This window comes from Protopterus annectens, chromosome 6.part1 (genome assembly GCF_019279795.1).
Source record: "Protopterus annectens isolate FY-2018-M chromosome 6.part1, PAN1.0, whole genome shotgun sequence".
Taxonomy (NCBI): Eukaryota; Metazoa; Chordata; order Ceratodontiformes; family Protopteridae; genus Protopterus; species Protopterus annectens.
In genome coordinates, this window is record NC_056738.1 from 81,115,233 (window position 1) to 81,136,911 (window position 21,679).

The following is a 21,679-nucleotide window of genomic DNA, read 5'->3' on the forward strand; positions in this document are numbered from 1 at the left end:
CAACATCACCTATTTTGCATATCTCATCATTACTATGGCTTGTTAACCTGGTTTACGCAAATCAGATGGAGAAAATCAAACATGGATTGGTCCGAATTTTGGTGTTCATATTCTGATTGGGTGAATAATTCTGATTGACTCATATATACAGATGAATGTCCCATTTGATTATATGATCTGAAGAAGAACTATTCGAAAGCACTTATCGTTAATTTTATTATTTTTGTTCTTATTTTATTTTACTTTTTTCATTAAATTCTGCATTTTAACAGAACTTGTATCAAGTTTATTTGCTTTTCAGCACAGTGTTAGCCTGGGTGAATCAGCTGTCTTTTGGTTTGTGGATTATTTATTGGACAGTTCACCGCAGCAAAAGGGAATATCTGTTCATTTTTTTGTTGCTACCATTCAAAATCAGGTCTCTCTCCTATTGTCAAAGTCAAAGGTTCAGGCACGGTTAGACCTAAAGGTCTTGGGCTTGATGGCGGCGGCCATTAGTTTAGTCCCATTAGCTCGCTTCCATATGAGGATTTTGCAGTGGCTCCTTTTCACTCAGTGGTCATATCAGGATCTACCAATGTCACGTGATCTTAATCAAGGATGCTTGCAAAAAAGATCTACAGTGGTGACTCCACTCTCCCATAGTCACTCTAGGCAGACCCTTTGTAGCCCCTCATTCAGTAGCCACAGTGACCACGGATGCTTTCCAGATAGGGTGGGGGGGCATTATCTGGGTTAGACAGTCCATGGAACTTGGCAACCTCACGAGTACCATTTGCACATCAGTGTCCTGGAGAGGAGAGCGGTGCTATTAGCATTACAAGCACTTTACGACTCTCTTCCTTTATGCTATATAGCAATTCAGGCGAACAACATGTCAGTAGTGTGGTATATCAACAAACAGGGCGGAACCAAATTTTACCCCTTGTGTCGAGAGGCCCTTCGAGTATGGCAATGGGCGATTTCCTCTCAGTGTTTTTTGGTTGCAGCGCTCATCCCGGGGAAGTCCAACGTGATAGCGGACAAGCTCAGCAGGGCAATTCTCATGCCCCACAAGTGGTCTGTGAAACAAGATGTGCCGGATATGATCTTCTGCAGATGGGGCCAGCCATGCTGCAATCTTTTTGCCTCACAACTAAACAACAAATGCAGCAAGCTACTTTGCCCTAGTTCCCCCACTGGGTCAGTTACCCAGAGATGCACTAATCCATGATTGGCCCCCTGGGATTCTTTATGCCTTTCTCCCCTTTACTCTAATTCCAAAAGTTCTTCAGAAAGCAAAGTTGTTAAGCCGCAAGCTGATCCTCATTGCCCCGTACTGGCCTCATCAGATATGGTTACTGTTCCTTTGGCATTACCTGCAAGAGGAGCCTTGGATTCTGGACCCGGTTCCAGACCTCCTGACACATCAGTCTGGTGCTCTTCATCCCTCCATTCAAACTCACAAGCTGTCAGCTTTGTTTCTCCACTTCCAGTCCTAGCCAGGCTTCCGGGTGTCTCACCTATGGTTCAGCATATTTTAGTCTCTTCTCACAAACCAACTACTAGGAAACTTTACACTAGTAAATGGAAGAGGTTCACTTTCTGGGCCGAGCAAAATGACATTGATCCCTTTACCGCACCAATTTCAAAAATTTTGAACTTCCTGGGAGAAACTTTTGAGAGAGGAGCAGCGACTGCTACAATTCGAGTTCAACTGGCTGCTATTTCCAATTTTCATGTGGGCCTTGGGTTCTAACGTCATGTCCCACAAGCTATGTAGGGCCTTTTTGAAAGGTGCAACCCTATTAAGGCCTCCCATCAGAGAACCTCTCCATCCTTGGGATTTAAATTTAGTACTGGCAGCTCTAATCCTCCCTCCCTTTGAACCAGCCACTTCTTGTCCTCTAAAGTTCTTATGGAAGACAATCTTCCTGAGTGCTATTACATCAGCTAGGTGGGTTTCCGAGTTACAGGCACTTTCCATCCGCCCGCCTTATATGATTTTTCACAAAGATAGTGTCTCTTAGAACTAATCCTTCCTTTTTACCAAACATCTGTTCAGAGTATAATTTGAATTAGTCAGTTGAACTCCCTGTTTTCTTTCCAAATGATGGTAACAAGGTAAAAGTATAAGCTACATCAATTGGATGTCCACAGGCAGTTATGATTTTATCTTCAAAGAACCAAGGACATCAGAAAATGAGATTAGCTGTTTGTATCCTTCTCATAGAATATCCTTCTCATAGAATAAGCAAGGCTCACCAGTTTCCAAAGTGACTTTGTTAAAATGGCTGTCCAGTACTATTACTTATGTTTATGAGTCTCGGAATGTGTCTGTCCCGGGAAAGGTAAGGGAACACTCTACTAGGTCCTTGGCTACCTCCATAGCTTTTCAAGCCAAGCTTCCATTAGATACTATTTGTGCGGCAGCAACATGGGCTACTCCCCATACCTTCATTACTCGTTACAAAAGTGGACATGGCCTCTCAGAACAGGGCATCTTTTGGTTCCATGGTACTGAAGTCTCTCTTCTAATGAGCCACCCATGACTTAGGTGCTGGGGGTGCTGTCCCAACCAGAAAGAAGGAAGGCAAGATGGACAACATAACATAAAGAAGTTATGTTTTTACCATTACATTCCATGTTTGTTGTCCTTTATCTCGCCTTCCTTCTTGTGTCCCTCCCTCCTTCCCCCATCCTGGATGATTGAGAGGAATTCCCTTTTTGTCTGATTTGGCTGTTTCCCTTGCTTTTCAGCTGTTGGTATAGTCCCTTTTTGTCTGATATGGCTGAGTTTTCTTTGCTTTTCAGCTGTTTGTATAGTCCTTGTCACCATTGTTCTGTTTTTTCAGTAACAAGGAAGCAGTATTGTTCAGTTATCTCCTTTATTTGGTCATTTATAGTTCTCCTGTCAAGTGGTTAGTTGTCACAAATGAGATCTGGGTAGCTACCACTAAGCATGCTGGGATATGCCACTAGCCTCGAGCCAGTAAGGACTCTTCGAGCTTTAGAAGTGGCCGAGTCGGAGCTGAGATCGGCTCCGAACCAAACCAGAAAGAAGGAAGGCGAGGTACAGGACAACAAACATGGAACGTTATGGTAAGAATATAAGTTCTTTTTATATTAAAACATGCAGAGTCCAAGTAGCAATGCTGCAGGAGATGTTTTGGAAAGAAATGAGCATTTGATTTTGATAGAGAAGATTTCTGGGTGGATATTCAGCAGAATATCTGGGACAAAGGAAAAGGAGAGTAATCGTACTAGAGGCACACCAATAGTGATAGAAAAGATAATGGCAGAGTTGTGGTAGTAAGGGGCTATTGGTAAAGAAAGAGAGAAGTATGATGGCATGCATTTATATTCCCCCCAAAACTGCTGTTATGGAGCTTAAGAAGATTTGGGGAGAAATAATACTTTTCAGCAGGGACAATTCACTTGTAAGTGGGGACTGAAACTTGAATTGCAAATGTGAGGATGTATCTAGTGGACCTAGAAAGGAAAATATAACAAAAGAGGATGTTTATCTGAAGAAATTTATGAAAATATTTGGTATGAAAGACATGAATTCAGTAATAGGCACTCGGATATTTTACTTATTTCCCAAGGCACAATAACTAGGTAAGATAGAAATTATATTTCACAGAAGTATGTGCATTTAATTGAAAGCTTCAATGCATATCCAACAACTATTTCAGATCATGCACCAATAAAAACTAAGATAAAAATTCAGGATAATGAAGTAAATATTAAACACTGGTGCTTTCCCACCTATCTATTAAAAGAAAGGAATTTAAGGAATGGTAATGGAAATTATTGAAGGGTTGTTAGTGAAGATGGAAAAGTTGGCATTTGCATATTATCGCAACCAGATTTGAAATTGTATGAAACGCTAACGCATGGCATTGTTGACTGAGTGTAATGCTTGGTGCTTTCAATGAGTGATCGCAATGCTCAGGGATTTATTGAAAAAGCATTTTATGAGGGGCAGGAAAGGTAAAAACTGGGGAGCATGGGGAACATCCCTTTTCCCTACCAGATTTGTAATTGTATGAAACGCTGACGCATGGCATTGCTGACTGACTACAATCCTTTGTGATTTAGGGAAAAAACATTTTCAGAGGGCCAGGAAAGGTAAAGACTGGGGAGCGTTGCGAACTTCCCTTTTCACTAATAGGATTTTACAGTGATGCAAACAAAACAGTGATACAAACAAGCCATGGCAGAAGAATAATTGCCTAAATGCACCAGCACCACTCCATTTTATGCTGAGCTGTACAAATTATCAAGCCAAAAGTAACCAAACCAAGTAGTATCAACCCTGACGGACCTGAAAGTCACAGTCCAACAACTAACGAGTACTGGTCTCTTGCTACATGTCATTGTGATGAACGATTACTTCTTTTCTGCTCTAGCAGTAAGGACATTAGCAACCATGTTCATTTTATTTCACATTAACTTATGTCGGTAATGCATGCTCAGCAGGAAAAGAAATTTTGCCATTATTCCTGCTCCTACTGCCTAACCAATGTGATGCATAGTAAGTAGTTAGGACTTTGAACATATGTTTTCACTATTACTTACACTTGTTTACCAACAACAGTGACAATTATGCCTCCTTCAAAATCTGGTTGAGATAATACGCAAGTATCTTTAAGTTTCGTCAGAAGTTATAGTTAGTGAGTGGGATAGAATGAAAATGGAATTTAAAAATAGGGTAGAAATAAAAGGAAAAGAGATATGGTTAAGTAATAGGAATTATTTGGAAGTGGTGACAAAGATTAAAGTATTGTAGAATAAGGTGATTCTCACAGAAACAAGAGGAACAACTGCAGTATGCTAAAGAAAAAATAAGGGAGTATCTGGATAATATGCATGAGTTTAGAAAGATTGATGATAAGCAACTTTTTTTGTATAATAACTCCAGAGCAAAAAAAAAAAGCTTTTAGCACAATGACTTGGACAACAGAAAGTAGAAAAGTTTGGCATCAAACTCAGGGATCCTATACCAAGAAAAAAAACTATAGAGATCCTGTACATGTATTAGAGATATTCTGGCAATTTTATGAAAGTTTGTATAACAGAGAAATTTGGAAATTAAGAAAGAGCACAAATGGAAATATTTATGGAAGACTTAAGTATGCCAAGGTCAGAGGTAGATGAGGCTCAACGATTAACAGTTAAGGTTTGAGGAGATGAGATAAAACTGGTGATGTATAATCAGTCTGCAGGAATAAGTGTTATTCCTGTGGAAGTATGGAAGTTAGGAGGGAAGAAAGTGATAAAGATCTGGATAGTTTTGTTAAATAGTATTTTAAAAGGAGGAGAAGCACCGACATCTTGGAGGACAGCTGTGGTGTCTGTAATACCTAAAGACAGTAAACCGCCATCAGAACCAACTTCATATATACCCATTTCAGTTTTAAACCATGATTATAAAGTTTGTCTTTACTAACTAAAAATGGCAAATGTGTTGACAAAATTGATAGATACAGATCAATGTGGTTTTGGGAAGGGGAGGCAAACCTTTGACAACATTAATAAAGCAATGATGATTCAGAGAGAAGCAGAATATAAGAAAATACTGCTGTTGTTGGGGGGGACTTGATTCAGAGAAAACATTTGACAGATTAAGCTGGGATTTTATGTATAGGACAATTGAAGCATTTGCATTCCCTTATCCAACAATAAGGTTAATTAGGAGGATATATGAAGGATCAGAGAAAAGAATTAAACTGGGAGGGTTCCCCTCTGAAAACTTGTGTCTGAACAGATGAACCAGACAGGGAGCGTCTCCTTTCTCCTTTGTTGTTTGCTTTATATTTAGAGCCATTGGCAAATAAAATAAGGGACTCAGAATTGGTGTAGTAATCAAGAAAAGTTGGCTTTATTTGCAGATTATTTTGTGCCTGATAAATCCAGAAAAGGACATCTTAGTGTTGTGGAACAGTCATGTCTTTTTGGGATATAAAATTAACGAAGATAAAGTCTGTAGCTGTAAATTATGTACCCACACTTGATTTGCACTATAGTATCAGCTGTTTTCTCTATATCTGGACCAGAATTTCGAGAAGGTGTCAGAATTTGTCCATTAAGTTTCATTCGGTCATTTATCTCAGGATCTAGTACCCGTATTTAAAATGGGCGTGGCTTACTAATTTATTATTCTACTCTCTCAGCCACATTTGCATGCTTATCTTTGAAGCTTTTTAGCTGCAACACAGTTATTAAACAATTCTTGAAGGACGTTTTATGTGTATGACCTCTTAGATACCCAGTAGCTTCACCATGGGATCTAATGTTTGTAATACATATGCTGACTTTGCCTTCCTTTAAGGCATCAGTTATACTGGCCAGAAATGTATGTAGTTGAGTTCTCTGTTTCAAGTTGTTTATATTTCCACAAGGAGATCTCAACTGTAGGCCTTTCTGTGTAAAGATCCTAATAGTGTCCCACAAGGAGGGCGGTATTTGAATAATAAATATATTCTTTGCCTAGAGGTGTCTGAATTTACACTGAATGTACTTCTTCAGCTTCCATGTTTCTGTCCCATGGCAACAAAACAAAGATGAAATAATTTTACACTGCAGTGGTATACATAGGACTTTGAGGTATTGTATGTGATGGGTAAAACCTTTTTGGTAGACCATTTGTTTTTCTTTTTCTTGAAGGAGGATGTAACAGGACTGACCATTAACCTCTCAAACCCTTTCATAGTAGTTAATTGCTTTGTTGTGTGTGCTAGTCAGTATCTAGAGAAAGTAAGTTCACTGTATAAAGTCAAGAAATAGCCATTGCAGCATTCTACAGGAATGCATTTCCTGTGTATCTGTGAAGCTGCTAAATGGTCATCCAAAGTCTACATGCAGAGCAGATTGTGCTACTGTGAACCTGAAGGAAATTGTGTAAAACAGCTACCATTATGAAGCCTTTAAGTAGCATTACTTTGCAATCTTCAATAGATATGTATCGATCCTGCAGCTATGATCCTTGTAATGTACACGGTATAGTTGTGTAATGATTTACTGTAATTGTGCAAATAATACAATTACTACTGCAGCCTAGACTGCAATCTTCCTGCCCCCAATACTGAGTGCATATTAAATCTTGTAGCCACTATTACAAAGAATAAACTTTTCCATTAGTCTATCTATTTATTTATTTCTTCATAGGAACTTAGCCTGTATATATCACTATTGGTTGAAACTTAGTAAACGTCAGTTTGAAATTTCATACAAATTTATGAGCTTGATATATATTATAAGACAGGTATATATTACATGCTATTGTCTTTTTCATGACGATATACATTGCAGGTTTTAACATGCCACAGGAGCGTTTGTTGCAGTGTGTCTACCTGCTTTGTCTGGATACCGGGAAAAAAAAAAATAGAAATAGCACACAGATTTATTTTTTATGGAAGGGGCTGTCCCCTAAATTTCATGGCTCAAGACTGCCATCTCTGCTAGAGGATATCCGACTACTGCTGGAAAACCAAGCCAAAGAATGCCATCCACTTACTGCATATACTCTTCCGTATCATAGATTATAGAAATCGAACTGAATCTTGCAGAAAATATCTTATTAATAGATCTAATGTTCTGGTAAATGATCACACAGCTGTACTTTCCTTGTGGTTCAGTATCCTTAGCTGTTCTGGTTGTCCAAGATTTCTGTCAATTTCACATTTTGCTCTGTATATGTCTAATATAGACAATTTGTCTTCGAGGTATTTTTTGGAAGTGATATCTCGTGATATTTTAAATAAATTGCAATGGGAATAATAAAACAAAAATGGAATAAGTAGCATTCTATATAAAACTATATAAATGCGTGTAATCAGATGATAATGATTATTAAAGATACATTAGTCCATATGTAGCCATATATAAAGGAAACCTGTCTCAACAGATTTAACAGCTAAAGAAAACTCACTTTTAAGTTTACACAGATAGTTAAAAAGCCCTTGTACCCTGTGATTTTTGCATTCACTTGGGTAACAATGAAATAAGCATGTCAATTTAATAAAGTTAACATATATTATTTATTACAGTTTCTTACTGATGTACACTGACTTTCTAGGGTTTAGGGTATTAGATGAGAAAGCACAGCTTATCTGAAATATTCCAGTCACTGCAACAAGGCACTCCTTCAAATTACCAGCCTAAAATCATAATCAAAGAATCATTCTTTGTGTGAGCCTGTATAAATAAAGTAGGCTATGTTTTTTTTCTGTTTTTGGCCCACTGAGTAATTAATGGCAGAATGGAAACTATTTGAAGATCATTATATTTGACAGGTTTGGTAATCTGCCACTACTGCTAGTACCACCATTTCTGATGAGTTTGGCATAAATTCTGAAAAAAAAATCACTTGAATTTTCATCACTCCATTGACACTCAGCCATTAACAAATGTTGGGCAGATAATAAACAATCATGTTGGTTATGGCCTTAGTCCAACTATTAGTATTTCAGATGATTATATCTCTGGTGTATAGTAATGCACTGATGAGGTCTGAATCATATGGCTGGCCACTGTATGCAAGATTAATCTCTGGTGTATAGTAATGCACTGATGAGGTCTGAGTCACATAGCTAGTCACCGTATGCCAGATGATTATATCTCTGATGTATAGTAATGCACTGATGAGGTCTGAATCACATAGCGAGCCACTGTATACTATGATTATACTACTGGCGGTAAGTAATGCACTGACGAGGTCTGAATCATGTAGCTGCCCACTGTATGCCTGATGATTATATCTCTGGTGTATAGTAATGCACTAATGAGGTCTGAATCATGTAGCTAACCACTGTATGCCAGATGATATCACTGGTGTATAGTAATGCACTAACTAGGTCTGAATCACATAGCTAGACACTGTATGCCAGATGATGATATCATTGGTGTATAGTGCACTAACTAGGTCTGAATCACGTAACTAGACACTGTATGCCAGATGAAGATATTTCTGGTGTATAGTAATGCACTAACGAGTTCTGAATCATGTAGCTAACCACGGAATGCCAGATGATTATATCACTGATGTATGGCAAAGCACTGCTGATGTCTGAATTGTACAGAAAGCCACTAATGAGGGTGAAGGAGTTCATGAAGAGACCAGGGCCATACAGTTTTCAATGGCCAAAATGGAATAGAATGGGGTTGCTGCATTTAATGACATCGGGGAATCTGCTCAGTAGATAAACCTTCATCCAAAGGAGGTATGCAAGTGATAAAATTAAGCACCCTTATTAATAAGCAATGTCTGACTCAGTCAAAATATTGACACAAGTTATTATATACTGATCCCAAAATGTCATCCATTAAAGACCAGTATAATTGAGACACATTACAGCAGTGTTTAACAATGGAAGTAATTCTAAGTTATTGATGGTTTCTAGGTACTGATGCTTAACCACACTTTGCAGAATATCTGACAAAACTGTGAGAAATATACATTTTTATTGTATATACTGAACTTCTGTTACTGTTTGATATCTTTTTAATATTATGTGACTTTCGTTACTGCAGTCACTGTTATCAGTGTTACTTGTAATAATTTGTGCCATTTTACATTTACTTTGGCTTTTCATGTGAAGTGTCTTAAAAACTATTTTTAATACATCCCAAGCAGGACTGGAAATGGTACTGTGGATTAGTGGTCACCCCCTTAGTAGTTAAACAATTTAAATAAATGAATGATGACTCGAAGCTTTCAGTGTTATGAGGATCATCTAGCGGAGTAACTAGAAGGAAGTTAGTTGTATCTTATCACAAAATAAACCCTATGTATGTCAAGGACAGGTATAGCCATCCTAAAGAATTTAAGCAAAGACAATACTTTCTGGTTCTCACAAATTAGGAAATTATAACAGCAGGTTTACCTTGACTTGCTTTAACTTTACTGATTTTGTAGGTGCTTGAGTGATACTTAAGATGTCATTGATCGCAGTCTGCATGCTTTGCCACCTGTTATAATGGTATGGAAAAGCTGGCAGTGGTACTCTGAGGTCAAATGATCACCCTTTCTCTGAACTTGTGTGTCTTTGAAGCAAGAATATATAAGTAAGGTGGCTTCCCACCAAAATGTTTATTTTAACTTTTAACATGTTTGCATGAATTTGCTGTTTTTATGGGCTTTGAGATTATAGGTTTGCGAGGAAAACGAGGTTTGTGTTTAAGATAGCATATTAGAATCTAATAAGAATTAGTATTGTGCTCATTCACCAGTCTAGACAAAAGCAGATACAAAGGCAGCTCAGAATCACTTGATACAGTCTTTGGTAAGGTAGAAGATATACCCCCCTCCCCCGTTTGTTGAGGCATATGTGACTGAGCGGCTGTTTTTCAAATGCTTAATATTGAAATATGCTTTATAGTTCTTAGCTGGATTGTCAAGCTGATGGTGCACTTCCTGTGTTTTTTCCCTTTTCTCCACTGTAATGTGACTATGGATTTGGTATATGTGTTGGGGAATGCAAGGGACTTCTTCAGGTACAGAGGGGCTTGCCTCTTGCAAACAAAGACTTTTCATGGAGTTTTATTTCTTTATTTTAGGTGTTTGAGTTATGCTTTTTGGTATTGAATATTTAGAAAAGTATAACTCTGCTATTCTGTAGCTTGACATAACACAGGGAAACCAGAAGAGCAAGAAACTAGATTTAGTTGCTTTCTAGGAAGAGCACTTTACTGAAGTTGTTAGAAACTTGCACTTTAACTTAATGTACCATACTGACAAAACAATGTTTGCTAACTTAATTTCCCATTTTAATTTATTTTTCTTGTTGTATGCACACTACAGGGACATATTTGAACTCAGACATTTTAGATCTATATTTTTCAAGTAGTATTGAAAATTATCAACATTAAGAAATTATTTAATTTGCAACATGCTTCTAAAGAACTTATTTTTTGAGTGCTTCCTTTACTGTCATACTTTTATCAGTGGCAAATGCTTTTCCTGCCCCACTTCTGCACTTCATTGCTTCTCTGTATTGTCATTTCTGTTGTATCGTAAGGTTAATTTTTAGAGCCTCCTCTTTCTTCCATCTTACTCAGTATGTGCACTGCCAAATTTCTTTCATGCCGAAAGGTCTGGTGGTTGTGATTTTTCTTATTCTTATCAAGCCGGCTTGCCAATTACTGTTAGTATGTTTGCTTTTATTTTTTGACTGTTTCATTGAATAATTTACTTACACATCTGAGTATATTCTGCACATAAATGTTTACATTTTTGTCTTATGCTTCCACTAGCAGCCATAACTCTCAACTATCCAGATTTTGTCTCAAAATGTTGATCTGTTTCTGATGCAATTTGTGGTTTTTCTGGCAAATCCAGGAGAATTGAAATCACTAAATAATGATAAATTGTGGAGTTTCAGGCTTCGTAGCCCCCCAAAAAGCATGCTAATTCAAAACCTGTTGTTCTATTAACTTTGTAAGTTTACAAAAACAATATTTAATAATTGTCCCTATTTTTGGACCTTTGTCTCCCATTATTTTTGACTTTGTCCAGAATTCTTGTACTCAGAGGTCGAGAGGTATGCTTGCAGTAATATATAAGTAGACAGTTATATGACAACAGTGTATCTTTCTTGCTAGAAATTGAAATAAATGCAGCTGTTGTGTAAAGGCACAGTGAATCATATGGTGATAAGAAATTTGTTTGATCACTGTGTCTGTAAAATGGTTAGAAAAAAATAGTATATATATATATATATATATATATATATATATATATATATATATTTCTTCTAATCATTTCTAATTTTGAAACCTAATTGGCCTTCAGAGATGGCAGTAGTTATCTTTATTTATAGACTTTATGATATAGTTTGTTTCTGGACAAGAAGCTCTTTTCCAGAAACTGTGTGATGTTTTTCATACATATGAATGAGCTTCAAAGATGGTAATTACTTAGCTACTCAATTGCACAATTGCGCATTTCTCTGCTTGTATTTAGATTTGGGTAGACCTTTATGTTTTGCACTAATTTGCATTTTCTTTTTAATTTTAGAGGCAGTTATTGCTGAGTCAGTAGAAACAGTGTCCCGGTAAGAATTGCATGATTGTCAAAGGGCTCTATTACATGGGTTTTAGGAACCTGTTCCAGCAAATATAGCCAGTTTTGTCATATTTATATTGTTGGGGAAAATAAATGAAATACACTACAGTTCTCACTTTCAATATGTTACATGTGTATTATACAATTAACATGAGAATAATGATGCAGCAAATTTCAGTAAAATACTTCACTGTTGCTTTTATTAAAGGGTAGATTAATAAATGCAAAAAGGGATTACAGGAGTGTATGATTTATGGCAGCAGCAAATGTAATATTTTACCTTTAAATACCAGCAGTTATGTTGACCTCTTGGCATTAAAATCATGTTTTTTTCTTTCAAAACATTGATTATTTTTTTCTAAAAATAGCTCTAATGTGTACAGTGGTTTTGTCTGCCAAACTATTTTCATTGTGATTGAGATTTGCAAGTAATTATGACCTTTATTGTCAACCTTATTAATTCTGGGGTACTTAGCTGGTCAAACAATCATTTACACAGACATTGGAAATATGGACTTATTTTGTGATCAAAGGAAAAAATACTGAATTATAAAATTCATAGCTGATTTAGAAGCTGGGATAGCAATCCAGAAGCAGACTAAACCTCCTATTTTCTGGAAATTGCTGGTAGGCCTTGTTCCCTGTTTTTTTAACTATATTTTATTTAGCAGACTACACTCTTCACTATTTTTAGTTAATTTGCCTTGTTCCTGTGATAAAGTTTAATGAATTAAAATTAAGTTTACAAAGAAAAACACTTGTCACACTAAAGAAAGGGAAGTTTTAGAAATGGTCATACTTCTCAGTACTTTCAGTATAAGTTTGGGTTGTCTCCTGTATTAGATTTTTTTGTAGGCTTGGTACTCTTTAGCATGCCACTGTATTATGCAAACTGTAGGCCTTTAAAGTTTGAACTAGCTATTTTTAAATTGCTGAATGTTCGCATGACTCACTACTCTGTTTTGACAAGCTACTCAATTGTGCAAAATATACAGTCTTTGTATGTGTCCTCAGAACCAAATTGACCTGCCTACTAGACTATGGACATCAGGGAAGTAAATTTTAAACTACTGTATTTTGCTAATTTGAAATCTTGCTACTGCTGTCGTGATTTTTATCTCTGTTCAAGAAATTATCGTAATTCTTTTGTCAGAGAAATGAAGATTGTTTTATTTATGATAACCTATGCTGTGATTTCCTGTATAATACAGTTGTTTTTGATTGGGTTAAGACCTCTAAAAGCTTTTAAAGCTTTAACTCTCTGTTTTAATTTGCTGCAAGTTTGTGGTTTGCCGGTTCAGAAAAGCAGGTCAATTCAATGTATACTTTGTCTGATATTCTGCCTGATTTTATCTGAGAACTAGATTTACCTGTTTACCAGACCATGAATTTCAAGGGCAGTAAGCTTTTGTTTTGCTATCTTGAAATCTTGCTAATTCTGTAATGATTTTCAACTGTTTTCAGGTAACTGTAAAGGATTTTGTGATGAAAGCGATATTATTACAGTTCTAGGCTGTGATGTGCTGATTGGCACAGTATTTAATAGTCTGCAGCTTGATCTATTTTTGTATCTCTCCTACTCCTACCCAGTCACCTACCTCCTCCTGTACTTTAGCATAACTGCTTGCAAGTGTCATTTTTTGACCTTGCACATCTGTGCTTCCCTTCCAGATCACCTGTGTCCCTACCATTGAGTAATATGTTCTTCATTAGATCAGTGTTGCAGTATTAACATCTGAGGTTGTCCTTGCAAAGATCTCATCCATCTGGCTAGCCTTCTAAAGCACAGTATCCTTTCCCTAAAGCAGTACTTCTACCCTCACACGAGTCAGCATACTTGTGTAAGAGGTAAGTACGTCTGCTCTATTTTCAGGACTTTTTTGCCGCGTTCATCTATGCAGACATCCGTCAATGTCTCAAACAATTTTCCCATCACATCAGTTGCAGTCTCCGAAGCGAAGGCATTGAAATATATTGTTGGGGATTCATCCTTCCTATGTTACAGAAATTGTAGGTTTATTTTTTATGCCTGTGTCAGAAAAAGGCAATGCAACTCTGCTAGATAAATTTCATAGTGAGACAACCACAGTAGTTTTTGTGTTGAGGTGAAGCACATCAGGTCCTGCCAGGTGTGTTAGGGTTTTGCTCCTAAAACTCACAGAAGTCTATTTATGATCATTGTATGTCATCTAGAAAACAAGAAGTTATTGTTAGTGAGTGCAACTGTCCTCCACTTTCTATGTCTCTGGCATTTGACCCTCCAGCTAAAAAAAAGCAGTAGGGAAAAAACGTCAATGGACCTGGATGAATTGAACAAACCTCAATCTCCTCTTTTAGATTAGAGATGGGTGAACCCAGTTAAGCACATTTGCTGCCTCCAGGCTGTCGGTTGTCATTTCCTAGGTCCTCTAGGGCTACTGTTTTCCCTTTTTCCCTAGTTAAAATGGCCTTCGATGTCCATTGCTGCCAACTGTCCTCCTCACTTTTCTGCCATCAGACATCCAAAGACAAGTTACGGTGAATCTAGAATTACAATAATTGAAGGTGGAGGGTGTATTCATCAAGTTCTCATCAGAGTAGGTACTGACAGTTGTGGAACATAGGTCTGTCCCTTAACACCTAAACCTCAGGCAGATGTCACATGCAAGAGGCAGCAGAAGACAAAACATAGAAAAAAAAAAAATAAAACAGCCATCAAGGGCTAAACGCAAGTCTTCACTTTTTTAATGAAACAGAACCAAATAACTAAGTGCTTTTACCAGACCTAAACCACTGGCTTCCTCAGAGTTATTTGGTGCTCAAAAGAGAACATTTAAATATAAGAACAATCAATTAATTAGTTAATAAACCAACCAACAAAGACCTTGCCAAAAATTGGATGATTAAAAACATCATCATTGGTAAATGTAAATTTCCACCAAGCTCATATTGCTATATTAACATTGAAATGAAAAGTAAAGAAAACAGTATAATTTCTAACTTTGGGCATCCTATGCTAGTAAGGCAGAATAACCCATATTGTAACAAATATAAATTTTGTATTATGAAAAAATAAGCAAGCTACTATATTATTTAATAGTCATGTCCATATTGCAACAAAAATCAATGCTATTCTTACAACTAAAGAAAGTACTATATATTTTGTATCATGAAATTAAATCTGATTTGCCTTTAACTTTAAAATAGGCATCAGGAAAACACCGTCATTCAAGCCAGGTGGTTTGAAGGCATTTAGCCTGAGTTGCCAAGTTGTTTCCAAGGCTCCAATCTTACTGTTGGTGTCACACCCTCTTTCACTACTACCAACTCGATCTATACCAAAAAATACAAAATTCTTGTATATTTTTTGTGTGTAATTAGTGTGCGTTATGTTCATCACTTCTGTTAATACACCTCAAATGTTCTGAAATCCTGTCCCACAGTCTGCGAATGGTTTTGCCTGCGTAAAAACCATCGCATGAAATACAGGATGCAACATATACAATGTACCTAGTATTACAATTGCATATCCATGGGCATGATATGATCTGTGTATTGGTAGTCATTTACACACAGATATGGACCATTATTAATATACCTACAACATCTACACATGCCACATTTTTCATAAGTGACATATTTCTACCATTGGTCCTAGCTTCCCTTTCAAGAATACCTTTTAGGTTGTTCCCCCTACTATAAGCTATCAATGGTTCTTGGCCCAAAAAATCCTTGATGTTATCACTTACACAGACTTTCCAGCCATTCCTGGCATTCCTCAAGCATGTTACAAGTTCATGGGCCCTGTCATTGTATTTTAGTACAAACGTAGCCCCTGTTTTCTCTTGGTTAACTTTGTTAGGAGTAACGAATGATACATTCCGCAAAATAGGAATGTAACATGTTTCTGTCTTTCTCGTAATCTCTCTTTTGATGTTCAACAATTTTAAAGGATGCCCCCCCTGTCAAGGAACATTCCTATCAATTTAAATATTTCCTCCTTAAAGGTTAGAGTGTCACTAACCAACCTAGATGTTCCTGCAATCTGCTCCTTGACAATTCCTTTTCTTTAGTTGTAGGGGTGGCAACTATTAAAATGTAAAAGTGAGTTTGAATAATTCTCTTTCTTGTAGATGTTGCTACATAAACCTTGCGGTGTTTTCTTTAATGTAATATCCAGGAAATTGATCTCTTCCTTGTGCCAAGAATAGGTAAACTTAAAAAAGTCAGTTGTGGAATTTAAATAGTCAGTGAACTCTACTATAGATGTCTCCGCTCCCTTCCACAGGATTAGTACATCATCCAGAAATCTGTTGTATAACAGAATGTTATCTTTATATTTGGATGAAAAAAATAAAGAGGTTCTCCCATGCGAGTAGTACTAAGAGAAAATGGGCACATTTGGCTCCCATTGCTACACCGGTTAGCTGTTGATAAATTTCACCCTCAAAACTAATGAAATTGTTTTTCAGTATAATTTCCATGAGGTCAGTCAACAGATTTATTTTGGTTTTATCTGTCGTTCTACTTTTTGAAAGACTGTCATGGAATATAGCCAGTCCCTGTTTGTGGGGAATAACAGTGAATAAGTTGACTACATCCACTGTCAAAAAAACATAACTGGTCACTTTTAACTTCCCTGAGCCTCTGCAAGCAGTGCCATGAATCTCTCAATATATGCACAGCTTCCTCTACTGCTGTTTTTGACCAAGTGTCCACAAAGGAATACAATGACAGGGCCCATGAACTTGTAACATGCTTGACAAATGGTTGGAAATTCTGTTTAAGTGATAACATCAAGGAAATTTTGGGCCAAGAACCATTGATAGCTTATAGTAGGAGGAAATTTTTGGCCAAGAACCATTTATAGCTTATAGTAGGGGGAACAACCTAAAAGGTATTCTTGAAAGCAAAGCTACGACCAATGATAGAAAGATGCCACTTATGAAAAAATGTGGCATGTGTAGATGGTGTAGGTATATTAATGATGGTCCATATCTATGTGTAAATGACTACAAATACACCATTTCATGCCCAGGGATATACAATTGTAATACTAGGTGTATTGTATATGTTGCATCCTGTGTTTCATGCAATGGTTTTTGCGTAGCTATAACCATTCGCAGACTGCAGGACAGGATTACAGAACATTTGAGGTGTATTAACAGAAGTGATGAACATAACACACTCTACTTACACTCAAAAAAATGTAAGAATTTTAAAAAGTTTGTATTTTTTGTTATAGATTGAGCTGGTAGTCGTGAAAGAGGGTGTGACACCAACAGTAAGATTGGAGTCTTGGAAACAACTTGGCAACTCGGGCTAAACTCCTTGAAGCCACCTGGCTTGAATGATGGTGTTTCCCTGATGCCTATTTTAAAGTTAAAGGCAAATCAGATTTAATTTTGTGATACAAAATAGATAGTGCTTTCTTTCGTTGTAAGAATAGCATTGATTTTTGTTGCAATATGGACATGACTATTAAATAATATAGTAGCTTGCTTATTTTTTCATAATACAAAACTTTATATTTGTTACAATATTGGTTATTCTGCTTACTAGCATAGGATGTCCCAAGTTAGAAGTTCTACTGTTTTTATTTACTTTTCATTTCAATGTTAATATAGCAATATGAGCTTGGTGGAAATTTACATTTACCATTGATGATGTTTTTAATTATCCAATTTTTGACAAGGTCTTTGTTGGTTGGTTTATTAACTAATTATTTAATTAATCTTGTATTTAAATGTTCTTTTTTGAACATCAAATAACTGAGGAAGCCAGTGGTTTATGTCTGGTGAAAGCGCTTAGTTATTTGGTTCTGTGTTTCATTAAAAAAGTGAAGACTTACGTTTAGTCCTTGGTGGCTGTTTTATTTTTTCTATTTTTACGTTCTGAGTAGTGTTTTATCCATTTGGATTTAGTTCATTATTTACAACTTTTATCGGCCCAGAGGATGACCTTTTGTCTCTTTTTTTTTCTTTGACACACTATGTTGTTTATGCAATATGGAGAATGTGCTTAAAGAATTGGCCAGTGTTGTTGAGAAGTTAAAAAAGCTTCACTCTGGTGTGGCGATTGAAGGGAGAGAATTGAGTGCTAGCAGTCCCACTATCTCACAGATTGAATTATTTACACTCCACTCACCGATCAATGGCGTGTTGGGCAATGACAATGTAGCATCAACTTCTTATAGTAATGCTGTGTCAAAGCAACAAAACCAGAGTAAAGCGTTATGAAAGGTGAATGCTAGTCATGGTAACAACACTGTACAACATGACCTTAAGTCCTGGTTTCAGACTCCTGCATTTGAAGTTGAATTCTCATGTCTGGAAGAGGCGAGAAAATCTTTGCCAACTTTAAAAGAACAAATTATCAACTTTGAGAAACTATGCACGAAATTCAGAGAAATTCATCTAGACAATCCTATTTTTAAAAACATCTATGGCTCTGAATCAAGTGCCGAAAGGATTGTGATTATGGAAACTTCCCATGGGAGTGGAAGAAGGGACTGTAGCCTACCGTGAATTGATTTTGCTGTACAACAAAACAGGTATGGAGATGTTAAACATTATCATATGTAACAATGAGACAGAACTGGCCAAATTGCAAGATGATATTAATGGTCTCAATGAGAGCGTTATTAGTGACTTATTATTTTCTCAACAAAAAGAAAGTTATGTGAAAGTGCTTAAAAGTGTAGAGACTTTTGTTTAATAAAAACCTAGCTGTTAAACACAAAAAGCTCAACGGGGACACTGTTGACTATAAGAACAATTGTGCCTATCCACCGGGCACTAAACGAAAAGACAAACATGATATACGTGCTGTTAATAAAAGGACTGCCAGTGTTGAACAGAACAATTTTGATGAAAATGAAGATTTAAAGGAACATTTTTTTAGAACACCAGACCGAGTTGAGAAGGTCGGAGAGACTAATAAACTTAAACAGGGGACAAGTAGGCAGGAATATACAACATCAGTATTGGAATGGTCAAGGGGGGAGGGGGAACAGAAGGGGCTATCATTAAACATCATAAGACCTTTTGTTAACTTTATGAACCTTGGGACCTATGTTTTTTCTGATGACTTCTCTCACATTGGTAACGATTGTATTGATGAATTTGAAATATTGAACCATCATTACAAGTCTGTAATGCATTCCAACAATGAAGGGGAAAATTATGATGTTAGACTGTCAACTTCTAATTGTTCTGTTGACTATATGCGTTCTAACACTAATAGCACATCTACGCTTTGTAATGTGGTAAAGAAACATGGTTTCCACATTTACATTACAGATATGGCAGTTTGTGATTTTCATTTTGAGTTAAGTAAGGGTATAAATTTTGTAGCTATCTTTAGACTAGACATTGCTCAAGTTTTGGTTAACCTTAAACTCTTCACGAGACAGCTAAATTTAAAAATGTTTTTTTTTCTACCAGCAATAGAAACAATATTGAAACTAAATTAGTTATGTCCCTTAAGAAAATAAGTACATTTATCCCACCATCAAACCCTGAAGTTTTGACCTTCGAGAGGTGTGTTGAGGCCGAGTTTAGAAAGATTTTAAAACAAGACAGACATGGTATGGACAATCTTACGAAAGCGGAAGGATTGTTTTTGAGAAACTTGTATCAAAATCAAGAACATATGTTTATGAAATCGGATAAGGGTGGGGGGGATGGTGATTATGACCAAAATAGATTATTGTAGTAGAATGACAAACATTCTTAATGAGGTAACCTACTGTAGAGTATCTAAAATGAAGTAAACAGAGCTTATTTAAAGATGGACCTTTTCTTAAAGGATGCACTGTTTCAAGGCTCAATAAATGAAATAGAGTACAACTATTTAACAGTAAAATTTCCAACCCTACCAGTTATTTTTGGGATTCCCAAGGTCCATAAAGAAATTAGCAACCCCCCGTTTAGACCGATTGTTGCAGCTAGGGGCTCTAAGACTGAACCCCTAGCTTTCTTTGTGGACACTTGGTCAAAACCAGCAGTAGAAGAAGCTGTGCATATTTGAGAGATAATTAAGAGATTCATGGCACTGCTTGGAGAGGCTCGGGGAAGTTAAAAGTGACACCAGTTATGTTTTTTTGACAGTGGATGTAGTCAATTTATTCACTGCTGTTCCCCACAAACAGGGATTGGCTATGTTCCATGAAAAAGTAGAACGACAGATAAAACCAAAATAAATCTGTTGATTGACCTCATGGAAATTATACTGAAAAACAAATTTGTTAGTTCTGAGGGTGAAATTTATCAATAGTTAACCGGTGCAGCAATGGGAGCCAAATGTGCCGCTGTTTTCTCTAACTTGGTACACTCACATGCAAGAACCAGTGGTGGTTGGTGACTTCAAATCAAAGGGGGGCTGCAGAAGACAGCTGAATGGGTGGGGTCAGTGGGAATGGGTGTGGCCAACTAGAAAGGGGAGGGTCTTTGCTCAGAACCACAAAAACTGTAACTTTAATTAAATATGCTGCCCTGGGTGCCAAACCATCATTATGAGAGTCTAATCAAGACAAAATGAAATGCAGAAGAAAAAAAAGATTTCAATGCATTGGCTGCATGACAGCTTACTTAATAGGTAGATGGAAACAAAAAGGTTGTGAGGCATGAAAAAATAAATTACTTTTTAAATACATTACTGGAATGCCAGTCAAAATCAAGTATAAGAAAAACAAGCAGCACTCATCTCAAACCACTTCTCCTTGCACTGCAGTTCTAATTATAATTTATATTCAGCTTTATTAAAGTACCACATAACATGCTGAAAGTAGCAATCTCTGTGATACCCCCACTTGTAAAAATGTTTCTTAACCAAAAAAGACCTGCTGCCTGACAACTATCTACTTGTTTCATGGGGAAAACATGATCAAAGTAAAAAAATGAAAAGCAAACAAGAAACAAGCTCAACATAAATTGCTTAAAGGATTACTGCACAGGATATGGACCACATACGATAGATTGGAATTCTGTTTAGTTTTACAGGTATAAAGCCTGCAAAGATGACTGCATGTCTCCAACAAATATAATGAGCTTCTTAAAATAATGTAATCCTGTCCTTTATTACAAATACTGTCATATGCATTTCAATACCCAAGGCTTATACGTTATCTAGTTATGTAATTATTCTCTGCATGGCAACAGAAAGGCTTTCAATGTTGGCAATTCTTTAACAGTATGCTTATTAAAACTTACTTGCATCTTACAATCTCAGACAAGCTTACCTGATGGTCATTAAAGCATTGCTACCTAAACGCAGAGCAACAGGCACTTTCTGAATAATAATAATAAGCATAAATCAACAGTATAAAAATATGCAAGAAACCAGAACATTCTGCAAAATCAAGGACAGATGAAAAGCTACTGTAGTACTTGTGTCTACCTTGGATGGGGGGGTATTCTGCACATTTACACTGCATAACTGTTCCTTGGCTTGCTTGGACACAGCCAGAGTTACTACATGGGAGAGTGGGGTGCAACAAGTATGTCACAATTTGAAAAGTCTCTGGCTGACTGTGATGGCCCTGACACATCTCATACCTCTCAACGTCAGAGCAAGAAATCTGGACAAAGCCATACATAGAAGTGGTACAAAGGCCCAAAAATAAGGACAGTTTTTTAAATATTGTGCTTA

At 36.7% G+C, this 21,679-nt stretch overlaps 1 protein-coding gene across 2 annotated transcripts in view; it reads left to right on the forward strand.

The window, feature by feature from the left end:
• Nucleotides 1-21,679, forward strand: part of ERICH2 (glutamate rich 2) — a 948,280-nt gene that overhangs the window by 425,790 nt on the left and 500,811 nt on the right. For both annotated transcript variants that reach the window (XM_044075511.1, XM_044075512.1), the window contains one exon: nucleotides 12,002-12,038. In XM_044075511.1, the coding sequence (XP_043931446.1) occupies nucleotides 12,002-12,038 (37 nt within the window). The remainder of the gene's footprint in view (nucleotides 1-12,001; nucleotides 12,039-21,679) is intronic.